Raw genomic sequence first — 22,806 nt, 5'->3', positions numbered from 1 at the left:
TTTCCCACACCGCCTGCTCTCCCAAGGGAGGGTGATTCCACCTTAGATGGGCTAGGTGGGCGAGACCACGGATGACAAGTGGGCAGGACGAGGAGAAAGGGATAGGGCAAAGACAGATAGATATAGAAGGAAAGAAATGCGGAGAATCAGACGGCAGAGGGAGCCTAAGTGAGCTAATGGATGGATGAATGGATGAATGAAATCAGAAAGATAAGGGAAAGGATAGGAAGAAAAGACAAGAGGGAGCAAGGGGAAAACAAGCAAGAAAGACCAGAGGACAGAAGAGTATAGGATGGAAAAAGAGACAGGGCAGGAAGGTGAAGAGAAAGACTGCCACAGAGCTAAGGGTGGATAGAAGAAATAAGGAGAGAGGAGACGCAGTGGTACGCCCCAAACTCCAATGTGCATGTAATTCACCTGGAATCTTGTCAGATGCAGACAATGACTCAGGAGGAGAGGCAGGGCCCAAGAGTCTGCATTTCAACAGCTATCAAGTGATGCTGATGCTGCAGTCCACAGAGCACACTTGGGACAAGGGACTAGAGAAAAATGGAGAAGAGACAGGCGAGGGAAGCAGAGGAAAACAGAAGCATGGGCAAGAAAGAAAGAAAAGGAGGGAATGTGAAGAGTCCGCTGAGAAGGGCAAGGGTGGGAGGGCCAGGGCTCGGGTGGGGTCTGCGAAGCAGATGCACCACGGGCTGGACCTGTGAGAACCGAGGGCTCCCCCAGCGTCCACCCCGGCCCCTCTCGCTTTGCCCTGACACAGCCCTCATCCCCAGAGGGGCTGGCAGGCCCCGCGCCACCTCGTAAATCCTCCCATTCATACAGCTCCCCCTGCGAGGCACACACTCGGAGGGCACTCTGCTTCTGAAAATACCCCCACATATGCACGGTCAGCCAGTTAAGCAGCCACGTAATCAGTTAGCCAGTAAGGATGGGAGCTGCCGCAGCCTGGCAAGTTTTTCTCTCCTCCTCTCCGAGGGTGGGAGAGAGTCAATCCTGCACGTCCAGGAAGGTGGGTGGCTTGGGGGTGATAGTGGTGGGGGCTCTTTGCATGGAAGGGCAGTTGGAAACACCTGGCACCACAGTGTCCGTGCATACAGGCCAGCAGGAGGACATTATTTCCGGAAGAAGGCATTAAAGTCCTCAGCCATCCTGATGGTGTACCCAGGGGTCAGAATAAGAGGTGCCTCTCCCTGCGCTGGTGCCATCTTTATCCATCCATTTCAAACCCTTGAAGTGTCTTAAAATAGCTGTGTAGTGACACAGCTGACTCCACGCCCTGGGGTGCATTAACTCTTCCCTTCCTTCTCAGCTGATTCAAGCCTTGGAAAAGGGTCACAGTCCAAACGCACAAGCCCACCCCAAGCTGTCCCCTTGGCTCATAAACAGGCATCAGCCCTTAACACATGAAATGAAATACCATTTAGGGATAACTTCTCCCTCCGGGTAAAGAAAAGAAAAGATTATTCTAATCTTATGAATGCAGTAAGCAAATGGCAGTATTGACAATTTTGATCTATTACTTTATTCTTTGTGAGTTTCTAGGCATTGGGGACTCTCTGATTCTGTTACTCCTGGATTGTGAGTGGACCACATTGCACTCAGTGGTGTGTGCTCAGGAAATGCCAATTCACCTTTCCAGATAGTCCCAGAAGAAGGAAGTAGTCTGGACTAGCAGCAGTGTTGTGTGGTTGTGGCCCCAGTTGTCCCAGTTGCCTGTCCTGGGCTCCTCAGGCTCAGCCAAGTGTGAGACGGCTGCCTGCTGAGCCACAGTGGGGCAACTTCTGCTCCCACAGCCCGGCCAGACCATCTGCGGTACCTGCACGAGCAGGCAGGCCCTACTGCCAGTGAGCAGAGTGACGGATGCGATGCCAGGGCTGCCTCTGCTGTCAGAGTGGGGAGGTTTCTTCCAGGTCTCTGATCTTTCGCCTCTTGCTTCATGCCTTCAACATCGTGAGTACAGTGGGCAGAGCAGCATGTTATCTCAGTGACCCTCTGCAGGCTCTGTTTCTAGCAGATGAGCCCCTGAGAATGGAGGAGTTTCAGGGTGGCCCTGGGGCCTTGAGGCTTTTCTTACCCTCTTTGCTACACCTGAACTGCAACGATATTAACGAACATTTAATTAGTACTTACTGGGGGCCAGCCACTGTTCTAAGTATTCTTATATGTTATCTCATTTAATACTGAAAGCAACCCAGTGCAGTGGGTACTATTATTATTCCCAATTTACAGATGAGACAATGGAGGCACAGAAGAGTCAGCAATTTGCCCAAAATTGCCCTGACAGAGCAAGGTTACATCCAAGGGGTCTGATTCCTGAGTCTAGCCCTTAACAGCTACCCTGCAGTGCCCAGCACGTAGTTTGCTAAGCGTGATTATGAATACCCCCCACTTTGGCACGCACAGCTGAATTTTTGCTGAAATATAATGAAGGACAGAAATGCTGGCAGCTGGTACCCTTCAGAGCACGGATTACAGCATTGTTCCATTAACCCTCACCGTACTCTAGGGAGCTGAAAGGACCAATGCTCTCCATTTTTTTGGAGGTCCTGATGATGTAGACTTCTCCTAGGTCACGCTCCACAAGTTGGAGCAGAGCTGGGCTCAGATTGGGTCACCTGGCCCTTGCTCACTGCCCCTTGCTGTTCTAAGGAAGGAAATGTCCAGGCTCCGTGCTCTTTCCCCTTTGTCTCTCCCCTCACCGCACAGCAGGGCGTGGAGAAGTCTCAGGACAGTGCAATCAGGATTTCTCTAGGGACAAAGCCCGGATGCCTGGTGGTGGCAGAGCCTGGTGCCTGGAGCCCTTCTCCCCTTCGAGCCACCTGTGAGACGGCAGAGCTCTCCCGTTCTCAGCGTCCTCCTTGCCCCCGCTGCTCCCTACACCTCTCGTGGAGCCTCACACAGGACAGACAGACGGGAGGGGAGCCCTGTGACAGCACCCCCTTCCTGTCCTTTCTTCACATGCTTCAAATTGCCATCAGGGGTGCTGTTTGGTCTCCCCAGGCGGCTTGGGGGCTGGTAGGAAGGGGCCTTAGGGATGAAGGGGAGCTTTCTGTACCTCTCTTTGGGGTTGCCGAAGTCCAGAGCAGGAGAAGGGGACACGTCCCAATGGTGGAAACAGAAAGCTCAGTCAGGAATCCCCTTCACAGACAGTGAGACAGGCTCTGGAAAGAGCATTTATTGTCTGTGAGAGGTGTCCGCTGGATCAGGCCAGCTTCTGGAAAACTCCTTTGTTATATGTAACCCTTGGCTGGGGGAAGCAGTGGAAAATTTAAAGGCCCAATTACCTGTAATGGGAGACTATCTGGATAATTAAATGTGAAGGCTGATGTCCTACATCTAGACCAGCAAGTGTAATGCTTTCCAATAGTTTCAGTTCCTTAGGGGCCACTGGTCAGTCCTGGCTGGAGCTGGAATCAGTGCCTCCATCCAGGCCATTCAGTGTGGGGGGAGGGCTCCCTATTAGCAGACGGAAAATTGTAGGCCTTTCCTTAGGAGTTCTGAAATCTGAGACGCCTGCTGGGGGCGTTCTCTGCAGGGTGTAGGGCAAACTGCTACCGTCAGGAGACAGTCCTTTCCTCCACCTTCCCAGATCTGATCCTGTCAATTTCCCTGCTTAAAACTTTTCAAAAGCATGATGTTTACTCTTACAACAGAGTCAAAAATCTGTGTATATTCTGCAAGATCCCACATGGTCGTCTTCCCTTCCTGCTTTCCTAGTCTCACCCCACACTCCCTTCACATCCTCTGCTCCAGCCACTCTGGTCTTCCTCCAGGTTTTCACACTTACCATGCTTCCTTCTGTCACAGGGCCTTTGCACATGCTTTTCCCTCTGCTGAAGCACATGTCCCTCCTCTCTTTGCCTAGTAAACTCCCACTTGACTCATTGCTTCCTCTGGGAATCAAATCCCCTGTCATAGGCTCCCACATGCCATGTACATCCCTCTCTTACTCCTGTTGGATTACAGTTGTAAGTAATTGTTTGGTTGTCTGTATTCCTTAGATTTAAAGCTCCACAAAGGCAGACATCATGTATGTTTTTACCTATTGCTTTATCATCAGCACCAGGCAGAACATCTGACACACAGAGAATACCACGTACATATTTGTTGAGCAAGAGTGTGAATAAGTCCCAAACTAAAATCCAACTCATGGCCCATTTAGGCCTGTGCTACGTGGACCAGCCATAGAATCATAGAATTTCGGAGTGGAAACCCGCCCACACCCGAACCTTCAACCCATTCATCAATACTGCTATTAGCACATTGCTCTTTCTATTAAAAAACTGAAATCTCAGTGTTCATATATCGTCAGTAAATTATACTGTTTTTCTTTTCTCTCCCCCACATCCTGTATCCTCTCTCTGTTGAACTGGTAATTTCTAGCATGTCTATTAAATGACATGATGCCAGGTGTTGTTATAGAAAACAAGCAAAAAGGGGGATGGGGAGCTGTGCCCTCTCAGCACCTATTAGTGTGAAAATAAAGTGTTGCTCTGAGAAGAATATTCTGGGGACCTGGAACACCACCTACACTCTGCATTTCCACTTTCTCCTTCCCGCTTTCCTCTCTGTATCATAATCAGCCACAAAGGCTTTCCTTCCCAGGCATGCCTGCCCAGAACCCCCTCCCTGTAATGACTTCTGATCTTCTGATCATTTGGCGTGATATAGGTTTCCCCCACATCACAAGCACAATGTAAAACTCAGAAACTTGCAGAAATAGCCATTGTCTTACACATTGGAAAGCCCTGGTTTAAATCCAGAGGCGAGCGGTTGGGGCAGCAGAAGGAATAGGGCTGGGAATGGGGTGGAAGTGGGGTGACAGCATCCAAGCAACAGCTAACCTGCCATTCTCTTCTCCACAGTGGCAGGCCATCTCTCTGACAGTCATTGAGAAGGTTCAGATCGCAGCTGCCATCCTGGGCTCCCTCTTCCTCATCGCCAGTATCTCTTGGCTCATCTGGTCGACCTTCAGTCCCTCAGCAAAATGGCAGCGCCAAGACCTCCTCTTCCAGATCTGTTATGGGATGTATGGATTCATGGACGTGGTGTGCATAGGTGGGTCTGGGGCCTGGTCTCTACGGGAAGTGCGGAGCCACTTGCTGGTGAATTAGCTCCCTCAGGATCCCTCCGTCTTGAAGGTCAAAGCAGAGATGGCACCAGGCTTGAGACCTGTGAGCTTAAGAGGGGCCAGCGGCTTAGATTTGAGGGGTGAGTAGGAGTAGGAGGAGGCAGGGCAAAGAAGGAAGATCTAAATCTTTCCCCAGCAAATCTGTCCTGCCCAGTTGAAGGTAAGAAGAAAAGGGCTTGCCTCCAAGAATATTTGAGAAAGGTCAGTTGGTCAGTCTATTTGCCTTGAACAAGATGTGGAAGGCCCCAATCTGTCGTATACACCACGGTTGCCAAGTCATGACAAGGGATGGGTTATACATTTAGCTCCATTCTCTTCACGGCAAAATGCCCAGAAACAGCCGTGATGATACCTGCCCCCTTTTCCCAGCTTTCCATAAGCCTATTATATGCCCAAGATTTCTCTAGTCTAGTGTTTCAGTGTATGTGGTCCTGGGGTTCCACACACAAGTTCAGGAGCCCCTTTGGGGGTGGGGAGTGAAACGCTGTGCAGACAGACTCTCAATCTTCACTCCTGCTTTACCCTAACCTTCTGTACTTTCATCTATTTACATGTGTCTGTTCCAGGTAAGATTTTGTCTTAAAGCCTAGAATGTTTTAGAAAGAAGCTGGAAACCTGCCACTGTAGCGCCTGCTGGTTCCCTCACACCATTCCCGAATGTATGTTTTCTCCTCTTCTGTCGTGTTCAGTTGGTTGGTGGGGGGCTTTTTGTTTTTCCCAACACACGATGGTGGCTGCCAACTCTGAAGTCTTCATCCAAGTGACTGAGGAGGTGGGGAATGGGCCTGGTTTTCTCTGAGTGGATGAAGCCTGCTTAAGCACTGGTCACAAACCCTGCCCTGGACCTCTCAGCTTACCCCCGAGGCCATAGCACCGAGAGCACCAGGGTTCCACAGCTGTCTTCTCTGGGCTCTAGTTTGTGCATTGCATCAAATATGCTACTCTACTCTCTTTGGCAAGAAATCATCTCTTAGCTAGAATTTGGCTGAGAGGGTGTTCTCTTTCTTCGGGGTCCTTTAATGTCAGGAATCAGAGAGGCCTGGAGACTTGCATACTGATTACAGCAGCCAGAGAGACCAGTGATGCTGGAAATTGTAAGTTTGTCTAAGCATCTTGCTGCCTCTCCCTGCTGGCTAAACCAGTACATCAACCCCAAGTTCAAGAGCTTTTTGATCATGGCACCGAGGCAGTGAAGGAAACAGATTGCCCGGGTTTGGAGGACTGTGGAAGAGAGAGGACTGTGAATGGGGAAAAATTTGACTTTGAGGCATTCTAAGTTAGTTCCCTCTCCCACCAAACTCCCTTCCTTCCCCTGCTGAGGCACAGGTTGTGGATGCCAAAAACCAGGTGTGTCTCCATATGGAGGTGTACGGCTCTGGCTGGAGGGGGAAACAGTGGCAGCCCTTCCAGATGCCCTTCATTCTCCTTCAGGCAGGCTTTTCATGGGTTCCTGATGTGCACTTCTAGGAGACACGCTTTCCTGTCACGTGATGTATTAGTCAGCTTTGGCTGCAGTAACAAACAACCCCCAAACTGCACTGCCTCACAAGTGTTGATGTCCCATTCATGGGTCTGTGAGATGGTTTGGTTCTGCTGGGCTTGGCTGGACTTAGCTTCTGACTGTGTGCTGGACTTAGGCCTGCTCTGAGTGTCTCCTCATGCTGGGGCCCAGGCTATTAAGGAGCAGGGACTACTGGGGTATCTTCTTCTAGCCAAGTGCAGGAGCACAAGAGGACTGAATGGTGGAAATCTGCATTGCTTCTCAAATGCTTAGTACTGGCATGCTGTCCCTTCTGCCCATAGCCCATGAGCCAGTGAAGTCACCAGTAAGCTCCTCCCCTAGAGGGAACATGGGTGAGAGAGAGGAGCCTAAATACCATCTACAAGTCAAGGCTCCATAGCTTTGAAAATCAAGAGTACTGGGTATAGAAGAGGCCATGCCATTGACCAGTACAGTGCGCTTGTTTTTAAGTTGAGAGCATAGGGGTTCAAGGAAGGGAGGTGATCTGCTCAAGATTGCTCAGCTCAGATTAGAAGCAAAGTCTCCTGGCTGGAGCTCCATTGCTCTTCCCATTATCCTCCTGCATCAGATGGCAGTAATCCCCAGGTGTCACTTCTGGGATACCACAGATGCCACCTGCAACTTCGAGGGCAGCTGGGCTCACTTATAGGAGGAGCCCTCACACCAGGCCTGCTCCCTGTGGCTCTGAGCCACCAAGTACCCCTGCTCTGGCCTGCCTGGTGCTCTGGTCTCTTCTGTGCATGGTGTCTGCCCTGAGTAGGGCCCCTCAGCACCATCTCCTCCTCTGTGTCTTTCTTGGCTCCTCTATCTGCCTGCCTCCCCACAGCCCACCTCCTTCTCTCTTCTCTCTCACTGCACGTGGTACTCAGTTACTCAATTTATGGGAGAAGCAGAGTGAGCTAAATACTGAGAGTTTCCACATTGTTTTCCTTCCTTCCAAACTTTTAGGGAAACATAACTTCCCAGTTGCCCAGCTACAACATGACCCATCTATCTGCTCTGACAGCCAGTGACTGTTTGGAGACAGCCATTGGATGGGAGGGGGATATGTAGGGACCCTAACTGCTTTTGGTGCCATCAGAAGTGGTCAGATATATTTATATTTACACTGTCTCACCTTTACAAAGTCTTGACTGCTCTATGATTTTATTTATTATAACGGGAGCTAATTCTGCTTCAGAGCATGTCCCCGGGGCAACGATTATTCTTCCGATTTTTCAGATGGTGAAACTCTGAGACTGGGGAATGTGTCCCAGACTGACTCAGGTGGCAGAGTAGGGCTCTCAGTTCAGGGCTTATATTAGGAGGTGCTGTTCGTAGGAGAAAATGCTGGGAGACAAAATTAAAAGGGGTGTGAAATGTGATCTAGATAAGAAAGTGGAGGGGGTGACAGGCAGTAGCTGGAATACACAGATTCTTGTGCTGGTTTCAGTGATGATGATTCTGATGATGGTGATGATGATCAACAGTGATGATGGCGGTTTTAAGGGTGAAGTTCAAGTACCAGTCACTTCTCTGCAGTGTTCTGGCCAGTTGTAGGCGGAAACACATAACACTGCGCAAGTAGGTGTAAAAATATCAGCTTTTTAAGGGCTCTCTGGGAGGGAAAATCAGGGGACACCTCTTTATTTTTAAGCTTAACTAGACATTCAGACCCATGGAACTACCAGAGAGCACGTCTGGCACCAGATTGACTTAGAGGAATGTAGGACAGGCACCAGACCGTCCACAAGGCAGGTCCAGCTTACCCCTGTAGGCGAATCGTTACTGCACTCCATATTCTAGTCCAGGGCTAGTCTCTTGGCCCCCAAATGATAGCTCAGAAGCAAAGAGATAAGACCCACAACAGTGGGCACAAGGTCCATCTTGGCATGGTGTCCAGGCTCCCCGCAGAAGTCATGCTCACTTACAAGTCACTGTACTCAGAAAGCCCGACACTACAGCCTCCCAGCAATTTTTATAGTAAAGTGCCCACCAGTCAGGGGCCACCTTCGACTTAGGCAATGTTATAATGCAGCTGACACTCCACCTTCATCAGATTTCCAGGGGAAACAAACCAGAATGCCAATCCAGGAACCAATTTGTTCCCAAAGAAGGAGAAAGTATACCATCACTTCTCTCCTACCACCTCCTGCCTTCATATGACTGTGAGCCTGGACTTTTAGTCTGATTCACTGAACCAATGGGAGGTAGCGAAGCTGGAACAGAGAACAGAGACCAGGCTGGGCTGGCCAGAAGGAAGCACGACGTGGTCCCCTTTCTGCACAAAGATGGAAAACACAGAGGAGAGCCACAGGGCGGCACCTACTTACTTTTGAGGCAGTCGTCAGTTTAAAAATGCAATGATTTAGTTCTCTCCCATAGAAAAGAAGAAACTTCCCATCCAGAAATCCTGGGAGAGTGGAAGAAGATGATGTGAAAGAGTGCGCAGAGGAAAAGAGGGCCTCCCCCAGAGAATGGGTGGAAGTGGTGATGAGAGAGGCTAGTGCTTTCAAGAAATGTTGGGTGAAGGAAAATGTTGACTGAAAGAATCAATATCCGTAGACCCAAGCTCCTTGGATACATAGAGCAATTTTTACCTGGATAGAAAGTTTATCATCAGGAGAAAGGAAAATTAGTCTAGCCCTGGGTTAGCTCAAAAGGTGCAGTAAGAAATAAAGAAGACCATTTGTTAAAATGAATATTTGAACTCTCTCTACTTTCCAGACACCAAGAGCAATATGTCTATTCCCTAAGACTTAAATGGCCTCAGATAGTAAAAATCTGAGTCAACATAAAATGTATAGCTTTAATTAATTAATCCTTAAAAATATATTTCCCTTTTCCATCAGAGCACCGTGCTGAGGGAAAGCTGATGAGAGTGGGAGGGATACATGAAGAGGAACTCCACTGAGCACCAGCACCAGCTCAGCAGATACTCTCTGCCATGAAACCAGGAGGATGCAGAGCCTTGGACACGGTCAGCTTGCTGCTCGTGTGTCCACCTGGCTGGCCTCCAGGTCAATTAGTGACAGTAATGACTTTCAGGCAATGGCCTTCGGTTCCCACCAATGGGAAATGCCTGAAATCGTTGCTGGGTTCTCTGATGCACTGTGGGTCCAGGGTAGTAGACAATGGTTCTGGACTTGATCATAACAGAGGGTTGCATATTCTGGGATAGATACAAGCTGCCTCTACAGATTAAACATCTCTTGGCTTAGAGTCCTAATTTCCTAGACCAATCTATGCCACTGTGAAAGCCAAATGTAAGTCGCTATAGACAGGACAAACCATCAAATCCCTGCAAGGACAGAGAGGAACAGAGAAAGGGGCCCAAAACACTAAAAGATAAGTAGGGTAATTATGATGATCCATATTTAACAGGTGAGGATAGGTTTAAAGCAGTTGGGTTCCAGGTCACGTAACTAAGCAAATGGCAGAGCTGAGGACTGGACCAAGAACATCTGGCTCCAGTTCCTGGGCACTTTCTACTGCTATTTCATCTCTGATTGCTCTGTGAAATTGCAAATGCAGAGCTTGAATGTGGAGGCAGGTTGAGAGGAAATTGGTCCAGTAATACCTTGACCCATCGGGTAATGGCTGTGAGCAATAAGAAATTCAGTGCACCCCAGCTGCTCCTCTCCTGCATTCAGGGTTTTGGAGGGTGGCCATTGTTGTACCTCCCTTTTGATCAGTGCTATTCTGATACCAACTAAGAGGGAGGCTTGAGAAGTTGAGATGAAATTCAGGTGGTTTGTCTCCCTGTGAGACACTCTGGTGAAAGGTACTTGGGATATGGGGGCTAAATCTACTGGTTAACATGAAATTGGGGAATATATTCCTTCACTCAGAAATATTTATTGAGTGGGAACTCCCAATAGGAGAGTCACCTGCTCTTAAGGATCTTACATTTTACTGGGGAGGCAGAAAAACCAATTATTGATCCTAGTAATAAGAGCTGGGTCACAGGGCTGAGTGAGCATGAGAAATGACTGAGTCAGAGTGGGCTTGGGATGGTCATATCCATTCATTCAGTAGCATTTATTGGCTGTCTTGTTCTGTTCTTGAAACTAGGGAACATCAACAGAGAGATGAATGAAACACAGTCCCTGCTGTTGAAGAATTCATAGTCTACAAATAAATCACAAGACAGTAGGAACTTTTACAAGACACAGAAAAAGGTAGAACAGAGCAGAGAGCAATTAACTGTCTCTTGGAGGTGTCCAGGAAGGTTTTCTAAAGGAAGGGACTCTATCCTTGAGCTAGTTTTATGTCAAAGTTTGTTCAGAAGAGTGGAGAAGAAATTCCAGGCAGAGCATGTGTAGTGACACAGAGACATGAGAGAACAAGGTGTACTTAAGAAACTTTGGGCAGATTTGTATGGCTCAGTGCAAAGAGCCAGGGTGGGGAGGTGGATCATGGGGAAGAGGAGGTTGGCAAGAGCCAAATCCTGTAGCATCACGAATCATGTGCTAGGCAGCTCAGACTACCCTGCTGGTAATGAGGAGGCATTGATAGGATTTTATACAGAAAAGAAGCATGATCAGATGTGTGTTTTAAAGAGGTGACTGGGGAGGATGGATCAGAGTTGGACAGACTAGAAGCTGAGAGAGACCAGTGGGAAAATGCTCATAACAATGTGAGCAAGAAGTAAAGAGATGCAAAACTGTGGCAGTGGGGGAAGACGCATAAGGGAAGACCTTGAGAAGCACGTAGGACTTAGACTTGATAGGACTGTGGGAGCCCCAGGACTCTGGCGTGAGTGCAGACTGGGCACCATCACTGAGCATGAGGATGGTGTGGGCAATGGATGAAACCAAGGGAAAACAAAGGTGTGTATCTTCAGAAAAGACACCAAAACAAAAGGATCATCTTAAGCCTAAAATCCAGGCAGAGAGGCAAGAGGCAGTTCCTAAGTCAAGAGTTTGCAGTAGAAGAGAAGCAAGACACATGAAGGACATGATGGGCTGCAAAGAAGACAATGCTGGGCCAGGAAAGTGTCTCTTTCCTGAGGTAGAAAGAGGGAAAGCCTTTTTTTTTTTTTTTTTTTTTTAGTGCACAGGTGAGTCCCCTCCTGGGACACAGAGGGAGATGTTGAGGGCATTAAGCCATTTCTGGTGACAGCTAGTGACTGATGGAAAGGAGGAAAAGTAAGGAAAGGTCTCCGTAGGCAGCTGAAGACAGACTTGGAGGGCGACAATAAGAGGTGTTTGAAGCTGTGGGTTTGGATTAGATCCTTAGGACAAATGGTCAGAGAGTAGGTGACTATGGGCAGAGACTTAGGGAACATTAAACACTTAGGGGATGGGAGGAGACAGAAGGTGAGAAAAAACTGGAGGGACTGAGCCACAAAACCCGGAGTGGCGGGTTTCCGGAATGACGGGAGTGGTGCTACATTATGGTCTGTGGCTGCATGTCACTCAGTTGCTTACTAACCTTGGGACCTGAAGTGATTTGCATAACCTCTCTCTGCTTTTGTTTTCTCATCTGTGGAATGGGATAGTAATCCCATCTTCAGAGGACTGAATAAGATGGCACAGGTGAAGGAGCAGGCACTCACACATACCAGTGACCAGGATAGGAGATACTTGATCAGAGTAGATTCCCTCAGGGTAGGCACTCAGTAAAGGTTTTCCCAAACAGTGAAAACCTGAATCCAGCCATGGCCTAGAGAGACTGACCAGAGTCCTCACATAACAGAGAATCTGCTGTTATTTGGAGCAGTGCCTCATCTGGAAGGTTTTTGGCTCCCTCACCCATGTCCGCTCCAAGAGCAGCTCTGATTACATCGAATGTCCTCGTTCCACCTGCCTCCTCTTCCGTCATCTCTAATGACGCTGTCTTCCCCAGCGGAGAAGCTGACAGAGCCTCCCGGGAAACAAATGGGACATTCTCTGCTCCAGCGGGTCATGTTATTAGGATTTAACAAGAGCGAATTAATTAAGGTCTTTGACACCAAAAACATTTCTTTTTCACTCCATAGACCCAAGAGATTGGCCACTAAGAAGTCAACTCTGCAAACATGAGGACCTCATCCTCATCCTGTTTGTTTTTCACTTATGAGTGGAATGGGGTCAGGGAAGGAAAGTGAGCGAGATTTCTGAAATTACTCCAAATCTTTAAAACAGCGGGATAGGGTAATTAACGAAACAATAGAAAAGTTTTTTGTTAAAGCTCCCTCTGTGTGCAGTCCACTGAGGTTCTTTCCATTGATTTAGAGATGTCTGGTACTTTCCCTCTGAGATAAAAACTCAGTTTACAGCAAGTGGGCAGGGAGCAGGGGCACCAGGACTGTAAAAACATGGTTTTTCAAATTGAATTTTCATTCAACTCTAACAAAAAACCACATATATGCCACAAATATTCCTTCCTTTCTTCCCTCCTTCTAGATAGAAATAACCCCACCTGTCAAATATTTTAATTTCCTGATTAGGAAACAGAAAATATGCAGGAGGTAGCCCGGTGCAGTAGAAAAGACCAGGATTAGCTACTAACCATGACCTGGGGCAAGTTACTCACTCTCTCTACAATTCAGCTGACTTACCAATAGAATGAGATGGTTAAACCTCATAACCTACAAGATCCTTTCAGGTCTGACATTCTAGGATTTTGAATTGAAATTACTTCCACTGTGAGGTGTCATGACTCTCAGATATTGGCAACTGTGGATGCAGCGGATTCCCAGTATTGTCGAGCCGGGGCAAAAAACCTACAAGCATCAGCTACATAAATGAACAAGATGATTCTCAGTCCACGTACTTGCATGTGGTTTATCCAATTTTACGGATTAACTGTTAACTCATATTTCCCCACCTGCTTCCTTAAGCACCTCCTCCCCTCGCCCCCCTCCTATGCAAGGTCACCTTTCTCCACATCTGACCTGCTGAATGCTCAGAAGATGAAGATGACAGATTTAGAAGCAGACATGCCAAGCAAGCTCTGTCCCCTCAAAGGAGACCCCTTGGGAGGCAATTCAGTTGTGCTGACAGGGCTCAAAATATTTTAGGAACACTTAGGGAACTGCCTTCAGTGCCTGCAGCTCAGTTTTTGGAACAGATTCAGAAGTGGCAAGTCTGTCCTTTGATGATGAGTCTGTGGCTAGAAAGACCACAGTCTGGTAAATAAGGTAGATGCTCAAGCACATGAACTTTGGGGACCACGTGAGATGTGCCATCAAACTCAACTGCTTTTCTCTGTGGCCCCTAACCTAGCACTGAAGGCATTTTAGTTAGGGTAACTCCAGCAGACAGAAAGAAAAACCAGTCCCCAAATTCAGCGTTTTAACCCAATGCAGCGATTCAAGGACCCAAGACCCTTCCATCTTGTGGCTCCACGGTTCCCTAAGCTTTTGAATTTTTTTATCTCCAGCTAATAGGAAAGCATGGATAAGGCAAACACACACACACACACACACACACACACACACACACACTTTCCCCCTCAGTACCCATTAAATCTTGGCTTGACCCACCCTCACATTCAGTGCCAGTCACCTCGCTCTACCTGAGTGCAGAGAGATCCCTGAGCTCAGTGTCCTGTTCTGTAAAGTGGAGGTAACATCACCACCTTCAGTGGGTTTCTGTGATAAGTTGACCATATTTGCGAAGCCCTTTTGGTGATAGCATTTTGGTAAGCATTCATTAAATGTTGACTCTCATCACCATCATTATCACCATCACCATCGTCATCACCATGACCTCGGCATCACCACCCAGAGCGGCTGAGAAATGCAGTTCTGTCAGTATCTGTCCAGAGAGTGAGAGCTCTAAGCCTCATTTTTAAAAACCCACAGAAAAAAGTCTACAGTCTCTTAAACACACTTCCAAGAAAGGACCTCTCGATTTTACTAATGCAAGGATATTTGGGGCTCCAGGGATATTTCTCTTTCCCACCCAGTCCCACTGAGTTAAGCTCACTCCATTTCAAAGAGTCTCGGCCCTCTTAGTGACCGTCTAGCAAAGGTCTTCTCACAGGTCTCTGCAATGCCCTGCACGGGCAGAGTGGCTGCGATGGTTCTGGCTCTGATGCACTGAGAAACACTCTGTATAGCTCGAACAAGGTCAACTGGCCCAGCAGGGGTCCTGCTAGGAAGGGAGTGCTTTCAGAAGTCACCTCCCAGGGGACACCCTCTCCCTGGCCATTGATAAGGCATGGATGGGATGGAAACAGAAGGGGAAGGTGGCTTTGCGTTCACCCTCATTGAAGGCTCTCAGCCTTTTGAGTCTTTATTATGGGGTCACCTGAAGAACTAAAACTTGAACCTTTTGAGTCAAGGTAAGCCTGCCCACGTGAAGCCCCTGGATCCACATCTCACCACCTCAGGGAGGCCCCCAGAGGTACAGCGTGGCTACGCTTGTGAGAAACACAGAGCTGTACCCCTGGAGAATATTGGGCAGGTGGTGGCATCTCCCAGTAGCTCCTGCTGGGCCCACCCAAACTAGCTGGTTATATTGATTTCTTTCCCACACCTACCCAGTTAACACTTAAGTGCCAGTTCTGGACCCTTGAGGGGTAGCATCTGGAAGATGAGTACTTGGCAACGGTGGGGCTTCAGGGGTAAGTCTTGCCCCACAGCTGTCTGACAACAGGTAATTCGCAGCAGGAGGGGAGCATCCTTGGCACCACTGAAGGTTCTCGGTGGTGGGAGAGGAGACACAGGTATGAAGTCTCACCTCCACAAGTGTAGAATCAGTTGGTCTTCAGAGCTCCTTTCAGTTCTAGCATGTTCATCTATGAACAATGACTCAGGCTGAGGATTGGGAAGGACAGTTGGAAGACAGAAGACCAGGTGCCTGTGGCTGGGAATGGAGTTGGCAATAAAGGAGGAGAAGGGAAGTGAGGGGGATTTTTTCTGTCCTGTAATTTCCCCTCAAACAATTAATATCTCGTAGCACCCAGTATAAATCTATGCCCAGCCCAGTGAAGGCACCAGCACATGGGGTTCATTACCTCATTTAATCTCAGAAAAACCCATGAGGATGGGGTTATCAGCCCCAATTTCCTGATGAGAAAACCGAGGCTCAGAAAGAGGAAGTAACTTACCACAGGCTACAAGGCCAGTAAGTGGCAGGTGTCTGAATGTTCAGTACATGTTCCTCAGTGATTTGACTCTAAACTGTCTTTGCGTCTAGGAGAGGAAGCACCCATTTCTTCAACTGCCTTAGTTTTTCTTGTCTGTCACATCTGGAAGTAGAGTATTTTAAAAAAATTACTTACAGCTCTTTTTTTGATCAACATTCAGAGCCTTCTGTGAGGCAGCAGGCCAGGAAAGGATCATGTTCTAGGCAGTGCTGTTCAAGTGTGGCCCATACTTAGGTGGCATCAGTATCACTTGAGAGCTTCTAAGAAATGCAAATTCTTAGGCCTCATCCCAGACCTCCTGAGTCAGATTCTCTGAGGGTAGGACCCAGGAATCTGTGTTTCCACAAACTTTCTGGTTTGAGAAGCCCTGTTGTAGAGTGTCTGCATCCTTTCTACTACTTAAACTAGGATGCTCATAGGAGAAGAGATGCAGGTGGGAAGCAGGATCTGGTGTCCCTGAGGACCAGAGCTCTTCTCTACATACTTCTCAGTCAGCCTTGGGCTGTTAACTCCATACATCATGGGAACTAGTCTTTTTGTTCCATGACAGGTGCTCACAGAAGCACATAGTAGGTACTCAGGAAATACTAACTAAACAGAATTATATTGTATCTCGCTCCTGTGGACACAGCAAGAACCAACGGCCTAAGTTCAGCAGAGGAGGAATGGGATGTCAGGTCAGAGAGAACTCCGTAACAGCTCTGAGATGAGCTAGGAGCAGGGGAGCCATGTAGGCAGGACCTCCTACTCACAGTGGCCACCTCCCCTCCCATCCTCATGGGCTGAGCAGTGGTCCATTTCAGCTGGAGGCCATGGGAGAGATATGATGACAAACAAAGGGTTCCGACCACCTATGGAGCTTTCAGGACGAGCCTGGGAAGATGGAGAGATGTTAGAAAGATGCAGGTGGCAGTTCTTCCAGAACTGCATCAGTGGATACAGCCCAGGGCTGGGCACCTTGTTAGGCGGTCAATGATAACTGTCAAGTTACATAGAAAACCCCAGAAAGGGACTGAATCAAAACATATTGAGTTTCTGATATTGCCTTGCATTCTAATTTTCCATTTTGTCTTTCTACTATTTCTCTGCCTCCTTTCACCAATAGCCTTCTTTCCTCCTATTCTAATTTTAGTCTCTCTCTCTTTTTCTCTGTCCACTGCCATTTCCTTCCCATCTTCTTTCTCTTTCATCTCTTCAACCTTGCCCACTTCACCGGTCCCTATCAGGTGAGCCCCACCCACCTTCCTTCATTAAAACAAAATCCTGCCACTCAAGAACTCAGAAATTTATAGAGCAAGAAGCAGAGGGAGGGCTAGGCAGTAGATGTGAAGGAGGAAGTTTGTGCTTTTCCAACTTTTGCCGAATAGCATTATCTACAAAAACAGGTGCACCTTCCTCCCCTTCAGCCATCTATCCATTAAAATGGTTTAATTACTTCCTGAACACTAGACAGTTAGATAATTAGGAGGTGGTGTCCAGACCAAAAATTTAAGCCACCCTCTTCAATCAGGGTAAAACTGTCTGATCAAGAAGCTAATTAAGAATCAAGTGTAATGACTCTTACTGTAAAGAATGAGTTTAGGGCTGCAAAGGATCCCAATTTTCTCTCCCAGAGGCTCCTGCCTCCTCCATCATCACCAAGGCTTCATTAAGCTCCTGATACTGTATTAGCTGTCCAAGCCTCAACCATACCTGACCTCTGTCCTCGAAGGGCTTACAATCTAGGGGGAAAAGCATAGCAGTGTCCGAACAAGGCTTGTGGAATAAATGAACAAGTGAACCCTGCAGTGCTGAGGATGCATAGGCATGTATTCAAAAGGCTGAAAGAAGTGATGAGAGTTGGCCCATTGGGAGATGGTGAGAAAGAGGACGTCTCCTTGTCCATAACCAGGCAGGAGGTCCACAAGTGGTCCAAAGAAGATTTATGAACCCCCTAAAGTCATAAGGACACTTCATGTGTCTGGTTTTTCCCGGGAAGATGGTCCTTAGCTTTTGTCAAAGGAGTACGTGACCCAAAGGATTAGGAACAACTGGGCTACAGGGAGACCATCTCTCCTTCAGTGGACCCTTGAAGACCTATTGCACAAAGGGCAATTTCAGGCTCTGTTGGAGTCCTGGAAGAAAGAGTAGCCATGAGTGGCTGTCTTGTCTCCTAGAATCACAGTGTGTTGGAGGCTGAAGAGGTTTTGAGATGTTGCCATCCAGCCTCTTAGCTTGTCATCAAGTTGGCGGAAGTGACTCATTGCCGTTTGCACCTGTGAGTCAGCTCTTCCCCTCCGGGGCCAGACCCGCCACCCCTAGATTTACAGTGCTGCAGGGCCAATGCCCCTGTGCCTCATCCCCCATGTCGTCTCATCCACCATGGGTCCCAGCCTTGCAGACCACCCTCATGATGTGGAAAGTCATCCCTTTCCTGTCTCGCTCATCCCTTAACGGGCCCCATCTTCCCGGCCCTTCCACATGCCCTCTGGACCTCATAGTCCACCACTGGCAGCCTCTTCTCCGAGTGTCCCCGTCATCATCCTTTAACTGAAATGTAGCTGTCTCCTGGGACATTGTTTCTTGCATGGCTGTCTCAAGTGGTGGCTGCTTTTTCTCCCTTACACTGTATTCTGTAGAGCTTGGAGGTGAGGCCATGTCCTCTCTGCTCACCATTACCCCTACCCAACCGCCTCTCTCCCCTTATCTCTCAGAAGCCCCAGCTGCTATGAAGTGAATGTCATCCTATATCTCCACCCCTTTTCGCTTCTTGATGCTGCTGGCTGCTGACTGCCTACTCACTCCTCCCATCCCCGATGCACCTGCGCACACACTCTCTCCCACCATTCCTGTCTTCAGCACTTTTGTAGATCAGTGGTCCTCAGCACAGGGGATGCCGTCCCAGAGGGGGCATTCTGGAAATGCACGAGGCTTTTGGTTTGTCTTCTAAAGCAGTCGTGCCCTAGCATTTACACTGAAATGTATATTATATAGTTATAAATGACTTCCTTTTTGTTTTTCTTTACATCATCTGTCAGGGCATTATATTAATTTAAAAAAGAGAAAACAGTAGCTTATATTATCATGTGAGTTTCATTTCAGAATAGGAATATAATTTTTAATATAATTTTTTATATGTGCATATATTTATTTACACCATGTATAGACACGCAGGACAGACATTACATAGGAAGGGGATCGGAGCTTTACTCTGTCATTTTAGGCTAGAGTTATGATTTCCTGCCACTAAAATTAAGAAGGCTGATAGATGAGAAAAAGGTGGAGTTATGCAAGGAGGAAGCAAGGACTGCAGGCAACTTCTTGAAGCTGAAAAAGGCAAGGAAATCGATCCTTCCCTCAAAGCCACCAGAAACAACCAGCCCTGCTGACACCGTTTTAGCCCAGTGACACTGGTTTTCAACTTCTGATCGTCAGAACTGCAAGGCAATACATTGGGTTGTTTCAAGCCAGCGAATGTGTGGTCATCTGTGCCAGCAGCAGTAGGACACTAACACAGTCACTGCCGCCACCACCCAAATCCACACGCCCTGCCCTCATGCCCACCACCTCCCAGTGGCACCAGTGTTTATCTCACTGCAGAGGCCAAAAGCTTCAGAGCTGCCCAGAGTTTCCTCTTGATGGACACCTCCCCTGGCAACAAGTCTGTCCGCTCTGCCTCCAACATACCTCCTGACTCCAGCGGTTTCTCACCGTCTCCACCGTGCTCATCCTCATCTCGGCCACCATCATTTCCAGCTTCAATCACTACCTCACTTCCTGCTTGGTCTTCTGGTCCTACCCTTGTCCCTCTTCAGTCTGTTGTTTCCCAGGAGCCAGAATGAACTTTCTGAGGGTAAATCAGATCACATGGTCCCCTTATTAAAACCCTTCAATGGCCTCCCATTATACTCAGGATAGAATGTAAATTCCTTGCCGTGGCCCACAAGGACTTTCCGTAGGCTGGCCTCTGCGCACCCCATCTCCCTGCACCGCCCCACTCATCCACTGCCCCTGCTGCACAGACCTTCTTTCTGACCCGTGTGCACTCCATTCTCACCTCCTGGCCTTCGTGCCCACAGCTCCTAACACTGACGTGACCCCGAGACCTTTGTGAGGACTCCTTCTCACCATTTGAGTCTCCACTCAAATATCACCTCCCCGCAAAGCCCTTTCCCACCATCCTCTCTGTAAAACAGGATTCTCGACATCTGCAGCCAGTGGCTATTTCACCCCATTTTACCTTCCTCATAGCATATGTCAGCACCTGAGAAAGTCTTACTGGTTTGTTTCCGTGTCTACCTTGTGTCTCTCCACTCTGCCTGTCCTGCTCACTGCACTCGCAATCCCCAGTGCTTAGCACACAGTAGGTACACATTAATACGCAGTTTCCTGGTTGTCTGATGTGGCTCATTTCTGACTCTGCACTGTCTCTGACCAATATAACTGTGCCAAAGTTCTCTCCCCCAGGATTGTGCGTATTTCAGTAGCATTGGGCTATTTATTAAATAGCAAAGACTTAACCAGTGGGATCTCAGACATTCAGCAGGTATGGAATGACCATGGGGGTTTCTCTGATGGTTCCTTTAAAAAGCACAGGATTTGCTCAACCTCCGCTAAGTGCCGGGTGCCATGGACACAGGGCAGAGGGAGGAAAAGATACTTACATTATGCCTCAGTGGACAATGAATTTGGACTTTGTCAGGCCAAGGAGCAGGAGGGGCGGGGCCAAGGAGCAGGAGGGGCGGAGCCAAGGCAGGCAAAGGCGCTGCAGGTAGGTGCCCAGCTGTTTCATGCACTTGGCGAGGCAGCCAAAGACTCGCTAAGCCTAGAAATGTAGGGATGGTTACCAGGTGGCCCAGAGCAGAAAGGGAGGTTTGAAAAGAACAAATCAAAGCAATATAAATAAAGGCTCACTCAAGTCCTGAACCCTGTTACACATAAAGGAAGACTGACTTCGCCTAGCAGTGACCCTGCTTCCTCTTACTTGCCTTTGTCTTTCTCTTCTCCCTGCGGCCTCAGGTCTCATCATCCACGAGGGACCCTCCGTGTACCGCATCTTTAAACGGTGGCAGGCTGTCAACCAGCAGTGGAAAGTGCTGAACTATGACAAGGCGAAAGACCTGGAGGATCAAAAGGCAGGAGGCAGGACAAACCCCAGGACCTCCTCATCCACCCAGGCCAATGCCCCCTCCTCAGAAGAGGAGGCCGCGGGCACCCCTGCCCCTGAGGAAGGCCCTGCCCGCGAGGCCAGTCACCACCCCTCAGGCCCTCTGTCCGATCACCACTGTGCTTACACCATCCTGCACATCTTGAGTCACTTAAGGCCTCATGAACAGCGGAGCCCCCAGGGCGGCAGCCGGGAGCTGGTCATGAGGGTCACGACGGTGTGAGAGGAGAGACCTGGGAGGGAGGCGTGACCACGCACGCGCGCTCGCTCACGCACAGGAGAGACGAGAGGATGGGCTGGGAAGGGCGGACCCGACCCGACCCGACGGGGCGCCGCCGTCCGGGGGAGCGGGTGTTGAGGGGCAGAGGCCCCCCAGGGCCGGAGGGCAGGCAGAGGGTGGTGGCTTTGCCGGGCCTGGGGGCAGGGTGGGGGCTGGAGTGAGTGAGGCTGGTTCTGTGAGCAGTTTCCGGATTTCCGATCAGTCGAAACCGTTCTCCGGCGAGAACAAAGAAAAACAATACAAACTCAACAAGGAAGTGCAATACAGACTGAGCACCCAGATGTGCTCATGCGCAGAACACCTGGGAGAAGTGGAGGCTGGGGAGGGCGGAGCCGCGTGTCTGGTGATGGCGGGAGGGAAAAATGCGAAGGGCATGGGAAGGAAAAGCACTTGTAGGCTGCTCCGTGTCACCCTTGAGTTTTCTTTGGCTTCCACCTGGGCTGTGTTCCAGGGCCAGCTGTGGGGAGGGAGAGGGACGGGCTTGGGCTGGCAGAGAGGAGACACATGCCATTTTCAGCCCCTAGGCTCACCTGAGTGGGCAGGATTCCTGACTCAGAGGGCCTGGGGCGATGATGCAGGGAGGAAGATGTTGGCCTGAGCGGCCAGAGGGAGGGGAATGTCTTCTTTTGAAATCAGAACTCCCAATTTCAGATGGGCTCAAAGAGGACTTAGGTTTGGGGTTGAGTGTCTTTTCGTGCCGTTGTTACTTTATTTTATGGTGACTTGGCTCAAAGATGTTTACAGGAAAACACACACACACATGCATACAACTAGAGAAGAATACAGATTTCCTGTGGGTGTCTCAAGCACAGTCCTGCTGCTGTGGTTTCAGCCTTCAAAGCTGCCAATCCAGGAGTGATTTTCCCAACCACCCAACCCTACGCATGGCCAGGACATGCTCAGTGCCATGGCCTCTCCTGGCTTGGTACGTGCTGAGCCCAGGGCCCCCCAAGGCAGGGCATCTCCTGCCCAGGGTCTCCCAGGAGAGCTGCAGGGGGGAATGGGAGGAGGCTGACCAGATGTGCCCCGAGGAGTGGAGTGGAGACCTATCTAAGTATTCCTGGCTGCACGGGAGGCTCCCCCAAGGGCAGTTCGGCTAATCCCTCTGTGCTCCGTGCTCCCTGGTGCCTCCCGGGCAGCTGGGGCGAGGGGGCCAAGGGACCCTGGCAGGGAGCATTATCCCTGGAGCCCACCTGCTGGCTCTGGGATCCTGCCAGGGAAGGCCACTGGGTGGTCACCTGCAGAGTTTCTCGTTGTCGTTGCACAATGGCCGCGTCATCCGTGGGTATTAAAGGGACACTGTCAAGTACTTTTTTAAACTAGTTTTTAGGGTTTTTTTAAAACTCTCTGTTGTTTGTATTATTCTCTTAAAAGCTTGAAAATAAAATTTCTTTCCCTACCACTAGTGTCTTTTCCTTATGTGAGCTTTTCCTTTCTCTGTCCTGTTTTCCCTCTGGTATGAGCTTCTCTCTCCCTTGTGTCTGCTGTACCCCTTGGGTCTTGTCCCTCACAAGAAATCGTTTTTCCTTTGAGGATATAGATGGGGCAGGCCAGGTGTGTGTGTGTGTGTGTGTGTGTGTGCGTGTGTGTACCTGCAGTGAAGCACTGGGACTCCTGGTTTCTTCTTGGCTTCCTAGCAATCAAATTCCTTCAAGTCAAAA

General features: G+C 49.1%; 1 protein-coding gene and 1 long non-coding RNA gene across 7 annotated transcripts in view; one reads left to right on the top strand and one right to left on the bottom strand.

Annotated features, from left to right (window-relative positions):
- Positions 1 to 21,132, top strand: part of MARCHF4 (membrane associated ring-CH-type finger 4) — a 94,413-nt gene extending 73,281 nt beyond the window's left edge. Inside the window, exons 3-4 of the mRNA XM_006207277.4 lie at positions 4,872 to 5,064; positions 20,718 to 21,132. Coding sequence (XP_006207339.1) covers positions 4,872 to 5,064; positions 20,718 to 21,088 — 564 coding nt within the window. The 3' untranslated portion in view covers positions 21,089 to 21,132. The remainder of the gene's footprint in view (positions 1 to 4,871; positions 5,065 to 20,717) is intronic.
- LOC116280553 (uncharacterized) lies at positions 1,506 to 21,317 on the bottom strand. 6 transcript variants are annotated; one of them, XR_012072856.1, is made up of 9 exons: positions 20,993 to 21,317; positions 20,687 to 20,818; positions 20,363 to 20,523; positions 19,386 to 19,545; positions 15,681 to 15,821; positions 15,111 to 15,436; positions 4,851 to 5,185; positions 3,062 to 3,167; positions 1,506 to 2,099 (listed from the first exon to the last, which is right to left on the bottom strand). It is a non-coding gene; the product is annotated as an uncharacterized lncRNA (long non-coding RNA). The 6 variants fall into 6 exon arrangements; XR_012072858.1 differs by having other exon boundaries at positions 4,851 to 5,178; positions 15,311 to 15,436; positions 20,993 to 21,315; XR_012072854.1 differs by having other exon boundaries at positions 15,311 to 15,436; positions 20,993 to 21,314.
- Positions 21,318 to 22,806: the final 1,489 nt, after the last annotated feature.

This window comes from Vicugna pacos, chromosome 5 (genome assembly GCF_048564905.1).
Source record: "Vicugna pacos chromosome 5, VicPac4, whole genome shotgun sequence".
Lineage (NCBI taxonomy): Eukaryota > Metazoa > Chordata > Mammalia > Artiodactyla > Camelidae > Vicugna > Vicugna pacos.
Note: the sequence above shows the minus strand (reverse complement) of the source record. Positions and strands in the feature narration are given on the sequence as shown.